At 40.3% G+C, this 15,333-nt stretch overlaps 1 protein-coding gene across 14 annotated transcripts in view; it reads right to left on the reverse strand.

Moving 5' to 3' along the window:
* The window catches only part of SYNJ1 (synaptojanin 1), an 86,790-nt gene that overhangs the window by 18,546 nt on the left and 52,911 nt on the right, over window positions 1–15,333 (reverse strand). For all 14 annotated transcript variants that reach the window (XM_059164604.1, XM_059164600.1, XM_059164612.1 and 11 more), the window contains 8 exons: window positions 12,877–13,017; window positions 12,417–12,609; window positions 11,987–12,145; window positions 10,791–10,947; window positions 10,079–10,196; window positions 9,766–9,981; window positions 6,607–6,685; window positions 2,241–2,403 (listed from right to left, as the gene is read on the reverse strand). In XM_059164604.1, the coding sequence (XP_059020587.1) occupies window positions 2,241–2,403; window positions 6,607–6,685; window positions 9,766–9,981; window positions 10,079–10,196; window positions 10,791–10,947; window positions 11,987–12,145; window positions 12,417–12,609; window positions 12,877–13,017 (1,226 nt within the window). The remainder of the gene's footprint in view (window positions 1–2,240; window positions 2,404–6,606; window positions 6,686–9,765; window positions 9,982–10,078; window positions 10,197–10,790; window positions 10,948–11,986; window positions 12,146–12,416; window positions 12,610–12,876; window positions 13,018–15,333) is intronic.

Genomic DNA, 15,333 nt, shown 5'->3' on the forward strand with positions numbered 1-15,333 from the left:
TGGCACTTCAGCTCGGCCACCCCCGGGGCACCTTTTTCTGTCCCACCGCATCACTTCCGTCATGGCACCAGGGCTGCCGCTGGAGAGAATCCCATGGTGCTGGCCATTGTGCTCACATTAAATTTGCAGTTTTCAGCCTCCTCTGGGACCCTGAAGCTGCCTGGTAATTTCATGACTGGCTCTCTGCCGCTCCCCCCCGCCCCCCAACTCCTTCTCAGGAGCTTTATCTGGAAACTTCTCAACTCTCCTGATGCTGTGGGTTGCCCTACTCCTGCAGATGACCTCAACTTTTAACACTTCTCAGAGGAAAGAGAAGTCTTAAGATGGGACCCCCGTCCCCCCTGCAACAACCTGCTGCCAAGCCGGAGTCTAATCCCACGGCTGCACTCAGGTCTTTGTGGTTCGGCCCACCCCGTTTTCTCAGGGACCTGCTCTAACACCCCTTCTGCCCAGCTGGTCCCCAACATCGTCAGCCCTTCCCATGGCACGAAGCACTCCCAAGCTTTTCTCATTTTGAGAACAGTGTTCCCCAGAACGCCAGTCTCCGCAGTGCAACGCCCCTCCCACTCCCCAGCCCCCAGCTTAGCTTCTTTAAAGAGTCTGTAGACACTCCCCGCTTCTGCACCTCTAGCCACACCTCAATTTACCACCATCTGGCTTCCTCGCTGCACCGCAAGTCCTCTCATGAGTGTGACCAACAGCCTCCGTCACTGTCATTACACCCAAAGGGCAAGTTTCCCCCATGTCTCCTCATCCGTCTGAGACCCAGGACTCCGCTCACTGCGCCTTCCTTGTTACCATTTCCTTCTTTGGTTTTTTAGGCCCACCTCTTGCCTCTTGAACAGTGCTAGTTGTTTCTTTTCCATTTCCTTTTGTGAGCAGCTGCCTTCTGCCTGTCTTTAAAATCTGGGTTTCTCTGTTCATTCCCAGGACCAGTTTTCTCCCGTCTCTATACAGTCCTTCTGGCCAAGCCAGGGCGAACCCGTGACTTGAGCTGCCATTAGAGCGGTCCTGCGGGCCCAGAGCTCTCTGCAGAGTACCCGCCTCGCGCACCCGCCGCCTCCATGGGAGCCTGGGGGCTCCAAAGATACCTCAGCTCGACATGAGCCAAACCAAATTCATCTTCTACCCCGCACGGCTCCCCTGCTTGATTTCTTTCCTCTCTCGTTACTCCCTCATGAGCCTGCTTACGGACGAGGCCGGAGCCTTTTCCCTCTTCGGTCCCCGCACCTTCCTTCCTCCTGGCTCACCCTGTCCACCTCCCCTTCTCGGATTTGCACCGAGCCACTTCGGACTCTCAGTTCAAATTTCAAGTTCTCTGGGAAACTTGCCCTACTTCCCAAATCCGAGGTAGGCCACCGTCCCGTCCCGTGAACTATTGCAGTGCCATTCACGACTGTATCTCTGTCACCTGACTGTCACTGCCAGCTCACTGGTAACACTGCCAAGCTAGGAATTCTACGACAAGTCAGACATCTGTTGCATTTTCAGCACCCAGTGTGCACAGGTACATACAAGGTAGGACAGAAATGTATGGACTAAGTCAAGGAATGAACAGAGAAACGTGAAAGCTGGAGATGTCCTGTACGACGCTCAACTCTTAAATGTGTTCTGTGGAATGTGCACGGTCTCACAGTATGATATATGCTCGTTTTATAAACTAAGGGATGCGCCGTCGTGGGAAATATACCTGAGTAACACAGCACATGGCATGAGAAAGCGCCGACACGTCTTGATGACATTTAAGGAAATTATTATCCAGGTAACTAGGAATTAAAGGTGAAATCTGAAATGGCCACATTTATATGGGTCCATTCAAATACATGTGTTCCTAGCGTCCTCGAGAATCTTTTTAAAATTGCTTTGAAATGTATCTTCTTTTGTAGTAACAACTCTGAATGCCTTTCTGTTATTAGAATACCCACTTTGAACTTCTACTTCTCTATCTTAACCACAACTAGTGGGACCAAACTACACACCAGAATTTGTGCTCTGAGCACAGAAGGACATAAACTCACACTTGTAAAGCTCTGAACCCTTAAATGGAAGAATGGCAAATATATTTGCTACCTGAAGTCTAAGTACAGGCAAAACAGACAATGTAATGCAAAACAAAATCTAATTAATTCTGCTCTGTGTGTTACAAGAACACAGAGATGGAAAAACCTGGAGACTAAGCGCTGATGGGAAAGGACAAAGTTATCTAGAAGCACAGAAGTACATGTGTTCCATAAACAAACCTTCCATATCGAAATCTGCTGTGACCTCCGCATCTTCTCCAAGCAGGGTGGAGCTTGTCGATGATGGCAAGGCAACATTTATTTTCTCTAAACTCATTTCTTCCTCCAAATTTCTGATCCAGTCTGGACTTTTTAGGGTAATAGTTATAGTCCGACCCAATAACTAGTTGATTAAAAGAGATGGAAAATAAAAATCCATTAGCATGAAAATCATCTTGGAATGAAGAGACTGCTATGTTACACTATGCTAGTTACACTATGCAATAAGTCTAGGCTTAATTCAGCTAGACTCGATTCAACATGTACTGCCTCACACATGCTGAATTTTTAAGTGGCTTAAACATCGCTGATTTTCCCCTTAAAAGCCCATGATGCTCGGGAGGGGGTTTGGGAGAGGGGGGTAGGGTTATGGACACTGGGGTGGGTATATGCTGGGGTGAGTGCTGTGAAGTGTGTAAACCTGGTGATTCACACACCTGTACCCTTGGGGATAAAAATATATTATATGTTTATAAAAAATAAAAATTAAAAAATAAATTACAAAAACACATAAAAAATGACTGGACAAAATTTTTTTTTTAATAAATAAATAAATAAAAGCCCATGTTGCTCAATCTAAGGTCTTCTCTTCTGGAGTGCACACAGATTAGGTTTCTTTTGCTGTAGCCAGTGTCTTTCCCTGGTCAGATGTAAATTCACTGAAAACTGTGCCACATAATTTGATACTTCCTTTGATTCTGGTCCACAGATTAAGTAATTGGTCCTACATGGAACAATTACAGAAGAGACGACTTGGCATTCTGCCTTTCCTATAAATTTGAGCAGCTTTTAGACCAAAGTATAATCTACAACAGTCAAACACATTATAATTAAGTCACACTGTCCTGTTGACATATTCAAAAAATAGTTTCAAAGAACTTGCAGACAGCCACAAGACTCCTTGGTCAAACAGAGACTGTGCACTAGAAAGACAGTGTCCCTTAAAATCCATGCCATGTAACAAACTTGCTTTCTAAAACCTAAGCTCTCTCCTACACAGTTTCAACTTCCTTCCTTTAAAGAGCTTCTGGAATATATAAAATAAGTGAACTTTTCTGGTATTTCCAAAGGAGCTGTGTGGCATGTGCCCAACATGCCCCTTTGTGGGTACAGATCTTGGTCGGCTCAATGTGCTATCGACATGAGAATTCCTTGAAGGCACCGGATGGAGACACTGAAAGCTGCTGGCCAGAATGGTATAGTCCTTTTTTTTTTTTTGAAGATTTATTTGACAGAGAGACACAGTGAGAGAGGGAACATAAGCAGGCAGAGTGGAAGAGACAGAAGCAGAGAGCCTGATGCAGGCTTGATCCCAGGACCCTGGGATCATGACCTGAGCTGAAGGCAGATGCTTACAGACTGAGCCACCCAGGAGCCCAGTACAGTCATTTTTTTTTTTTTTAAAGATTTATTTGACAGAGAGAAAGAGATCACAAGCAAGCAGAGAGGCAGGCAGAGAAAGAGGGGGAAGCAGGCTCTCCGCTGAGCAGAGAGACCAACATGGGGCTCGATCTCAGGACCCTGAGACCATGACCAGAGTTGAAGGCAGAGGCTTAACCCACTGAGGCAACCAGGTGCCCTTATAGTCATTTAGCACCCATGCTGAGCTTTGAAGTCAGTGTCCTAAGAAACTAATAATCCTTTACTTGCTTATCAGACCAAATCAATTCCATTTCAGAACTTGGTAATAGGCTTCATGGGTCTTTAAAGAACATGCTCAAGGGGCGCCTGGGTGGCTCCGTCATTAAATGTCTGCTTTCGGGGGCACCTGGGTGGCTCAGTGGGTTAAGGCCTCTGCCTTCGGCTCAGGTCATGATCCCAGGGTGCTGGGATTGAGCCCCACATCGGGCTCTCTGCTTAGTGGGGAGCCTGTTTCCTCCTCTCTCTGCCTGCTTCTCTGCCTACTTGTGATCTCTGTCTGTCCAATGAATAAATAAAATATTAAAAAAAAAAAAAAAGTCTGCCTTCGGCTCAGGTCATGATCCCATGTCCTGGGATTAAGCCCCACATCAAGCACCACATCAAGCCCCTCATCAAGCTCCACAGCGAGCCCCCTGCTCTACAGGAAGCCTGCTTCTCCCTCCCCCACTTTCCCTGCTTGTGTTCTCTCTCTTGAATAAATAAATATCTTTAAAAAAAAAAAGAACATGCTCAAGAAGGTCATCTTTTAGGTTTGCCCCACTTCAGCTATCTACTTTCCCCAGCTTCTTCCCTGGAATGCAAGAGCTCTTAAGGATCTACATCCTAGAAGATTTGGGGCTGAAATAATATTATTAACAAAGGCAACAGAATAGAGGTTTGGAAATGTCTAACTTTGAGAAGGACAAATTACACATATTATATACTTTCCATAAACATAATTTTTACAGTATTTTCAAAATATTTTTAGGGTGCTAAGAGTAGGTATTTTCTAAGAGCGTAATACAGATAACTAGACTTGAGGGCAAGGGACAGGGCTGAAAAGGAGGGGAAAAACTGTGAACAAGGAAAATTAAACTATCAGAGAAAGACAAAAGAAATTCTCGGCAAGGGAGTAAGCTACCGCCAAGTTGAGAGTTACTCTTAAATATTTATATCCTCATGGGATGAAGACATGCTTTAAAGAAACTAAAGCTAAAATTAAATTTAAAAATCGGCAATTTCCATACAGTTAAGATATAATGAAGTCACAAAATCGACAGGTAGGAATATCTGCAGCCCAAATGCAAAGGGACTGAACTTTACACCAAGGCTGCTTCAGAAGATGAGTAAATACCCTGGGAAAAATAGGCTGAGGGCATATGCAGCTTATTTAGAAAGTACCAATGACCAATACATTAAGATAACCAGCGATGAAAATCCTAACGGAAATGACATACCACTTCCGGTTTTTCAGGTTGTCCAAGTTACAAATTACCCAATATTGGTTAGGATGTTGACATTAGGTAATCTGAGCCATAATATAATTAGACCCATACTTTCTGAAGAGCACTTAGGCAATAAGCATCAAATTATAATATGCCTATATTCTCTCACACAGCAAATTTACATCTAGGAATTTATCCTAAGGTCAGGAATAAACAGGACAAGCACACAAAATTAGAGCATGTAGAGGACTTTCCTGGAATATTGGTTTTAATAATTAAATTTGGAAGCAATCTAGTTATTAATAAAGGTTTGTTAAATAAATTTACGTATCTATCCATGTAATGAAATTAATGCAGACCTTAAAAACATAATTCCTCATACAGAAAAATGTCCATGATACCATCTGAAGTGAAGAGGTAGTGAGAAAATAGCATTTACAACACAATCTTCTTTGCGTTTGTGCATGTGCATATATGTACACATGTACATCCTGCTTCTGTTACTATGTACACAACTGTATGTATAACCCTATTGGTTTTAATACACATGCATCTATGAAGATTAAGGGAAACTGTTTTGTAATGGTTGGATTAGTATTCTTCATTATTTTTCTTTATACTTTTCTGTATTTCATGATTTACTTGAGTGTATTACTATTACAATCAGGGAAAACGAGCATATAAAACCTATTTAAAAAGCAACGTATGTGTGACAACTGTCCTTTTACTCCAAGGAAACTGAAGTAATGTGACTGAAAAGCAATCTCAGGGAAGACTTTATGAGGTGCCCACTGTTGGAGAAATTAGGTCTGGATTTTGGTCCTTCCTTCTAATGACCATATACTTAGAAATTTAGGATCAGTACAAAGCATTCAGAAACAAAATAGACAGACACAGCACTTTATAGAAGTAAAACTATTCCAGGCCATTGATGTAAATTTCCTCCATCAATAACATTATAAGTCACAGGTTAGAAATACCTCCACTAACTAAAACTTTCTAAAATATTTCAGTGGGATGAATTTGTTATCTTTGGGAATTATTTTACCTACCTCTGAAAGAAGTATCTGGGTACCATGATCCAAGCCAATAAAAGCAGTTCCTAAGAATCAAGAGTACCTTGCTCCCTTGTTTAGTTGTAAATAAAGCATTTTCTTCCTCTGATATAAATCTTTCCTACCATGAATGACCCACAATATCTATCCCAATTAATAAAGTTTCCATGTAATAAAAATCTAGTTAGGTGATAAACATGTTTTCTTCTTAGTCTGTTACTAATGGTTAGTATCTTTAGGGAGGACCAAAATAATTCCTAGCTGGTTAGAAACCTAGTCTAAATAATAAATAATAAAGCATACCATAAGGTCTTTTATAGTCCTGCACTGGAAATACATTTAGATAATCTTGCAGCCTATCTATAACAACATAATCTTTGGATACCTTATTTCAAAATGGTTTCAAATCTACAAATGCTGCCTTACCTCTTTACCGTTTAGGTTCAGAACACTCAAGGCAGAGCTTCCCTCCAAAAATGTGACCCACATTTTATCTTCCACAAACCTTCAAGAAAGAGGAAAATAAAACGTAAAAATTAGTCAATATCTTATATATAACTAGCCCAAGACTATTACTATTAACAAAGGCCTACAGAGGCCAGGAAGTAAAAAACAAAAACAAAAACAAAACAAAACAGGGAGAGCAGTAGGGCCACTGGTGACCTGGAGAGAGCACTCTTCCTCGGAAAGCTTCAAATTCAAATTTCTTTCAAATACTATGCTAATAAAGCAGTCAGACCTGTGGACTTCCATTTGTGATCCCTGCTAATCTAATCCTTCATTTCACTGACAAGGAAAAAAAGGGCCAGAAGTTATAAGTGGCTTGTTCAAAGTGACCTTATAAGGATAATGAGTTACAGGGCTAGACTCCAAGTCTCCTGGCCCTGCAGACCAGAACTATGTATTTTCATGGTCTCAAAGACTTCCCTGAAGCAAATTTTCTTTGACCAAGAAATAAGATAGGGAGTTTTCATTAGAATATATACATCTGGCTGGCCCCAAGGTACTTTACTTTATTATGGTCCTTTTCTTTATTACTAACAGCCATCTACTCTCTTGCAACTTCAGTGATTCTAAGTTTGTAATTTTGAAATAAGAAACCCCAAAAGGAAAAAAATTAAAAGGACTTTAGAACAAGTTCTGAATAAGATGATCACTGATACTTAATATTGTTATCATTTAAAAAAGAGGAAAATAAAAACATTACCTGTCTTACTTACAGAACAATTTTATACATTGAACTACTTCCAATTATATAAATCAAGATCAGAAATCCTTGCACATTTTTCAAACGGGAAAACATGTACATGTACACACACACACACACACACACACACACATACTTAACCTAGAATTCAAAAGCATGGCTTATGGATATCAAGAGGAAGAGGCTGTATTCTCTTCCTATCTTCGCCCACTAGGGCAAAAGCTTCTAGATTTTTCCCCCAACTAACAGAAGTATCTACATTTGTTCTAGTTACATTTCCAGACTTTATTTACAAATAAAGTCTACAATTTTTATTTAATAAATAAATTTCATTAATAATTTTATAAATCTCTTATTTATAAATAAAGTCTACAAATAGACTTCGGTCACTCCTTGACAATTGTATTATTCTAGACCAAAAGGTAGTGGTCAGTTTAGCTTCGCTGGTGACAGCAGTCCTCTCCTTGTTTACTTCCATTGTCTCTCTATTCTAACCTGGCTGTCTGCAGGTATAACAACTAGAATATTCCATGTATGGAGACAACCCATAGTTTTATAATGTTAAAATAATACCTTGGTTTGTTACCAATACTTTCTTTTTTTTTTTTTTTTTTTTTTTAAGATTTTATTTATTTGGGAGAGAGAAAGTGAGAGAGAGAGAGACAGCACATACAAGAGCGGGGTAAGGGGCAGAAGGAGAAGCAGATTCCTTGCTGAGCAAAGAGCCCAATGTGGGACTTGATCTGAGCCAAAGGCTGACGCCTAACCGACTAAGCTACCCAGGCACCTACCAATACTTTTTCAAGTGATGCCAAGCACTTTGGGGAGAGTTTTTGGCTCCCATTTAATACCAAATTTCTTCAAGACCAGGTTATAAAGATAGGTTGTTTTCCTGTATCAGAGACTTTCATCCTTAATGTACACTTTGGATTCTCTCTAGCCCAGTGTCATAATCTACATTTGCTTGTGAGGACACTTGTATGCCACTGTGCTGCCCACACTGTGCTCCTGGTAGTTTGGCTTTCTGTACTTGGCAAAGCTTACTGTCATCTGTAAACGTGGAGATTTCACTATGTACTTTCTAGTGCCTTAGGAGTTTAGAAATGTTTTATTTTAAAGCTTTGGGGTGGATCTTTGTTAAAAGATTTGAGGGATATATAAATGCAATTTCTTCCCTAGTTGCTCATTTGCTTTCTGGAAGGACTCTAGGTTTCTTGGCCTGCTTCTCACTCTACAGAGAGCACACCATCTTCAGTCTGTGGAGTACTGTTTAGGATCTAGGGAAGCCATTACACAATTCTCATCTTCCCAACTAGATGACAAGTAGGAATCGAGTCTTCAATTTTCCTCTGCCCTAGCCCAGCATCCAGTACAGAGATCTATCCACCAAACAGCTATAAAACGTACCTAAGTGAGATGAAAAGCACAGAAAGAAAACAAACCTCTTCCTTATGAAATTCAAACACATACATGTCATTCAGTCTCTCAAAACTGCTGTACACTTGGAAGAGAACATTTTTTTTAAACAAGGGAAGAAGCATCTGCTTTTGCAAAAGGCAGATGGTTAAGTTAATGACAAAAACCAAGACTGAAATGGATGACTCCTGGCTGTTCATCTGGAGGTGCTGCTTCTCCATTAGTTGGAAAATCAAATGTACTTAAAACTACTTAAAACATGAAATTTCTTAAACTGAGGGAGGAAAAGTCACTCTGCTCTACTCCGAGCTCTCCTTACAAAAATGAAACAGTGATCGCAGCTTCATTTTGCCATGGGGCTTTGTTATATATTAGATTGTTTGGGAAGTTTAAGATACCACATCTAAATGTGCACGTATCTCTGTCATCAATTGTTCACATAACGTTTTATTATTCAACTTCAAACTTTCTAACAAGAATTCAGTTTCAAAACCTATAAACTCTTTGAATAACATTTCTATAGTATGGTCTTCCTATAGTTTGGAAATAAAACTACAGTTGACCCTTGAACAACACAGATTTGAACTGCAGTTGTCCACTTACGTGGATTTTTCCCAATATAGTACTGTACATATCTCTTCTCTTCCTTACGATTTCAGTAACATTTTTTTTCTTCTAGCTTATTTTAAGTATATAAGACATATAATATATAAAATCTGTGTTAATTGACTGTTGATATTATTGGTAAGGCTTCCAGTCCACAGTAGGCTATTAGTAGTTTTGGGGGAGTCAAAACTTCTAAGTGGATTTTCGACTGTCGGGGATGATCAGTGTCCCTAACTCCCCCATTATTCAAGTGCCAACTGTATTCATATACTATCCAAACAATAACAAGGTAATTTCTAATACAGAAAATATTCAGGAGTCATGAGTTGCTTTTGGACGTGAAATATTCTACTCACCTTATCAGTATAACTTCTCCAAAATTTGTAAACTGCTGCAGAAGCTCATCAATCAAAGCATCATCGAAAAAATTATTTTCTGGGACAGAACTTTTGATTGAGACCAATACTGTACCATCTGGTGGACCCTGAACTGCAATTACTTCTTTATAAATGTTTTGCCTCTCTTCAGCTTCAACTTCAAATATATCTATATCAATCAGGGCAACGACAGGCCTTAAGGCATAAAGGAAGATGGATGTGTTAGAAATGTTTAAGAAGGGGTGTATTTCAAATAAATTTCAACCATTAGAAATACCAAGACTGTTTAAACCTATGGTCAGAGGTCTTCAGCTCGGCTCTTCCGTAGTGCAGCAAAGTGCCCGGAGTCCAGGTGTAGAGGATTTTGCTTCCATCTTGAAAACTAGCATTGAGAAGATCTAGATCTTCAGCTGTAGTCAGAATAAAACACACACACACATACAGACAAAGAGAAGCCCTATGAGCATGACAGATCATGGGGAGCCAGGGGCAAGCTTCTCTGCTTTACTAGCTTCATCTGCTACACCTGTACAGCAGCAGGAAGTCTAAATACCTTTAAGTTAGAAGGGTATTTTGGTTAAATTATCATTTCATGCTTTACTCAGTCAAAATTAAGGCTTTACTTCTGAGATTACTGAAAGATCTGTGAATACACAGTGTTTCATAAGTAATTCAATGGACCAGTAGCCGTTCATAGTATTTCCAAGCCAGATTAGTTATTCAAATTAAAAACCTTCATCAGCACTCCACTGAAATTCTCATAAAAATTTCATAAAAATGTTTCCTTGCTTCTATGTGAAATTATGTCACTGAAAGAAAATAGACTAAAAAATTAAATTATTATAAGCAAATCTGAGAATATTTTTTAAATTGTTTTTTATTTCTTCTATTCTAGAAAACCTGGGTTGAAAAAAGCAGCCCTCCTCCCTTGATATTTACATCAGTCTCTTCTTCCTCATAAAATTTGCATTAGCTCATTTAAATGAAGAAGTCCATGTCCCGACCTGATCTATCAAATGGCCACTTCCTCCTTCTCCAGAGGACACGGTCTGTCCAGGCAGGGGTGCGGCATTTTTCACTGGTGTCATAGTCGTCCGAAAACAAGTCATATTTGTATGTTGGAGCAAAGGTTACTTTTCCTTCTAAAAATCCTCTAAAAATCTAAAACAAACATATAAAATCAGACAAGCCATTCATTAAATATCTATTATATGCTGGAGATTCACACAAAATTTGTGTCGATCAGATGAATACTTTTACTGAATGGCACAAAGGTTGAGAAAAAATAACCGAGGACTGTTCATGCCACTTGTTTGACCTTTGATGATACAAAGTGAAAAACATGAAAAAGGGAATTCTACCAGACCTTTGAGCTATAACACTTACAACTATAATGGATTTTAGAAATCCTATAGTCTGACATCTAATTCTCAAATGAGGAAGTAAGACCTAAGTCAGATAATCATGAAGGCAGCATATTAAGCGGTCTCAGTTACCTCTTACTTAAAAAAAAAAAAATTACTTTAACTTTCCAAAATTTTGTGGTTGTAAGTTTTAAAAAATAAATTTTAGAAAGGCAGATGATATAAGAAACCAAAGAATAAATAAAGCAGATTACCACAAGGTCTTAAAGTCAAAAAACAGGGGCTCTGAAAACTAAGATTCCAAATTCACTATTTTTGAAAAAGAAAAAACCAAAAATGTGTACTCTTCCACTTGAACGTGAATCTTACAGAGACCTTAATATATTTTTCCTCCTGGGAATTATTACAAGTCTTCTTTTTCTTTTTTTTCAAAAATTTTTTAAGAAAAGGTAATTCTGTATATGTTAAACTAGAGTCATGTATTTTAAGTATAAAGAGACTCCAAGGTGGGTGCCTGGGTAGCTCAGTTGGTTAAGCATCTGACTCTTGATTTTGGCTCAGGTTATGATCTCACCCTGAGATCAAGCCCTGCCATAATGTTCCATAGTGGGTATGGAGCCTTCTTGGGATTTTCTCCCTCCCTTTACCTCTGTTCCCCGACCCCCCTCCCCTCCCCTGGCCTTCTCTCCCCATCTCAAAAAAAGAAAGAAAAGAAAGAAAGAAAGAGAGAGAGACACTCCAAGAGATTCAAGAAAAGAAAAAAAGGAAAGCAGGTCTCATAACAAAAAAGATTCCCCTTCTCCTCAATGCAAGTATCTTCTTAAATATGTATATACCTGACCAGCATTTTTTTGATTGATAAGCTGATCTCCTGCTATCAGAGAATCCCAATTTTGCTGTCTTATCAGCTCTTTAACTTCTTCATTAGGCAGATCAATGCGGTAGTTGAAATCACCACACCAAAATACGTAGTCATGGGAAAACAGCATCCTTCCCTGAAGGCAAGGAGAAGGGATTTTAGATTCTCAACAGTCCATCTGAAAAATGTTTTGCAACTATTTCTTTGCCTCAGATATGCTTGCCTTCCCCTGGCCAGGCTCTATTTATGTGAGCCAAGACTAATAACACATGAAACTTCAATTTAGGTGAACACTGGTGATGTTCCTAGGAACTACTGTATGTTTTCAAAAACTGACAGAGAATTTGGGGTAAATTAAAGTACGCATTTCAAAGCTTCATCTTCAAGGACAAGCAATAAGAGCTCACCATAGGAAAACTCAACTTCCGTGCTATTTCTACAAAATCTTCATTTCTTTCTTTGACTTGTGATTGTCCTGCAGCAAAGTGGCTACAGACGAAGCAGAGGCTTGTCGTATGGAATAGCATTCGTATCGCGACTGCTCCCTTATTTCCAGTGGCGCCTCCCATTCCAGTCTTCACAGTATCAACTGCGACATCCCTTTGAAACAGAAGACTCTAAATCAAAGAGGGGAGCTACCAAGAGTTCTGTGCATGTCAGAAATTAGGAATGTCTACGACAGAAAGATAAAACTACAGTTTGAGGACAAGGCTGTGCAACAGTATGGTAAAACTCTTAGTGACTATCAAAAACACACTGAAAACCAAGATGCAGGAGTAAGTGTTTTCTCTGAAGCAACAAACATGCCAGGTCTTTTACTTGTCACGCGGTGATCGGAAGGAGCCTCGGGAGACGCTGTTCACTGACCTGATGAAAGGAGCATGCTGTGGTCTGATAAAAACAAACAGGCACACGCCCACCAACTGCTCCGAGGCCAGCAGCACATACTTGTTGTCTCTGCTGATGGTCTTCTGCAGCTCCACGGCCCACAGCTTCTGGTTTGTTGTGCTGGCAGAAAATATGACAAAGGGAATCTTCTAAAAGACATTGACAATACAGCCTACTTTACAAGGCAATTGTCAATGACATCTTTCTATACCCAAATTTCATAAGACTACCAAACAGTCATGAAATCCACACTGATGGAAATCTTGCTGTAGGCTGGTTTTCTGTTGCTTTTAAAAAGAAAACCCTGGGGCGCCTGGGTGGCTCAGTGGGTTAACCCTCTACCTTTGGCTTGGGTCATGATCTCAGGGTGCTGGGATCGGGCCCCACATTGGGCTCTCTGCTCAGTGGGGAGCCTGCTTCCCCCCCACCCCCGCCTGCCTCTCTGGCTACTTGTGATCTCTCTCTCTCTGTCAAATAAATAAATAAAATCTTAAAAAAATTTTTGGTCAAAAGAATACCATACTTCAAAGTGCAGAACCCCTTTACGGAGGAAACCTGAGTGTCCTGACTAAACGAGTGAGCTTCACTTACACTTTAGTACTCATTAGAACAGAGAAGTACATGCTTCCAGACACTCCGTCCCCTCTCTTATTTTTCTGTACTATAATGAATGTCTTTTAAAAACTTCCCATGGAAAATTTTAAACATGCACAAAAAAGAGAGAACCCTAAGAGAAAGCACCATAAACCTATTACCTAAGGTAGCTTCAACAGTTATCAACATTTTGCCAATCTTTTTTCTTTCAACTACCCTCATTTACGTGTGTGTGTGAATATTTTAAACCAAATATAAAACAAATGCCATTCACTCATATGTACTTTAGAATGCATCATCTAATGCAATAGACAGTTTTATTTTTATATAATCACAATGCTCTTATCACACAATTCCTTAATACCATCTAATACTACTCAGTTCACATTTAAATTTTCCTAATTATCTAAAAAATGTCTTCTCACAGTTTTGTTTTGTTTTTTAATTTATTTACTTGACAGAGAGATAGAGAGAACACAAGTAGGCAGAGAGAGAAGGAGAAGCAGGTTCCCTGCTGAGTAAGGAGTCTGATGCGGGGCTCAATCCCAGGATTCTGGGACTGTGACCAGAGCCGAAGGCAGACGCTTAAGGACTGAGCCATCCAGACGCCCCTCACAGTTGGTTTCTTTTTTCTTAAGATTTTTATTTATTTATTTGACAGACCGAGATCACAAGTAGGCAAAGAAGCAGGCAGAGAGAGAGGAGGAAGCAGGCTCCCTGCTGAGCAGAGAGTCCAATGCGGGGCTCCATCCCAGGACCCTGGGATCATGACCTGAGCTGAAGGCAGAGGCTTTAACCCACCAAGCCACCGAGGCGTCCCCACAGGTGGTTTCTTTAAAATAAGGTCTAGGAGGCCCCTGGGTGGCTTAGTTGGGTAAGCAAATGACTCTTGGTTTTGGCTTGGGTCATGATCTCAGGATCCTGAGATGGAGTCCCACATCAGGCTCTGTGCTCAGTGTGGAGTCTGCTTGAGATTCTCTCCCCCGCCCTATGCCCCTTTCCCGGCTCACTCACTTACTCTCAAATCAATAAAATCCAAAAAAGACTAAAATAAAACAGGGTCCAAGTATGGTGCACACACTGCATTTGCTTGTTACAGCTCCTGAATCTTTAATAGTCTCTCAACCCTCGCCACTCCATCCCCTTTCTGATGCTATTTTATCTTTTAAGAAGTTGGGCCATTTGCCAGTAAAATGTTTGACAGCCTGGATTTGACTGATGTGTCTTCACAGGATTTTGACTTGTCCCTCTAACTCTTGCATTTGCTTTAAACTGGTTAACACAGAAGCTTAGGAAACCCATTCAAATTTATTTATTTGTTTTGGCAAAAACCACCTCATGGCTAGTGCAGTCCCCCTTGCATCAAAGCAGGAAGCACCAAACCTCTGTGCTGTTACAGCAGATCTGCTGTGCAGACTCTGACAATCTAATCAACTCTTCACAATGAAAAGGTCCCCATTAATCCCGCTAGAGTCTTCACATCTATTGGTCACTGCCATTACTTCATGAGGGGCTGCACGGCTTTGATTTTGTAACCACAGCATTCCACAGGCACTGTCCTAAGTTAGAATTCTTCTCTAAAGAACTTTTCTCAACTATTCCATTAGTCTGAAACACAGTTCATACAAAGATGGTAGCATAAATGCCTGGGTCTTTATAGATTTTCAGATTAATAAGCTTGAACCTCCAAAGTACCCCAAGAACCTCTAAAGGGAGCAAAAAAGTGTGTTCTCAAAGTTCCAGGCCACACATGATAAGCGGAAAGCCAGAGTATGACCTCACGCCCATTTATCTAATCTAACACTGCCATAGCACCTCCAAAACACAAACCAGCACATGGAT

Source organism: Mustela lutreola, chromosome 2 (assembly GCF_030435805.1).
Source record: "Mustela lutreola isolate mMusLut2 chromosome 2, mMusLut2.pri, whole genome shotgun sequence".
In the NCBI taxonomy this organism is placed as follows: domain Eukaryota; kingdom Metazoa; phylum Chordata; class Mammalia; order Carnivora; family Mustelidae; genus Mustela; species Mustela lutreola.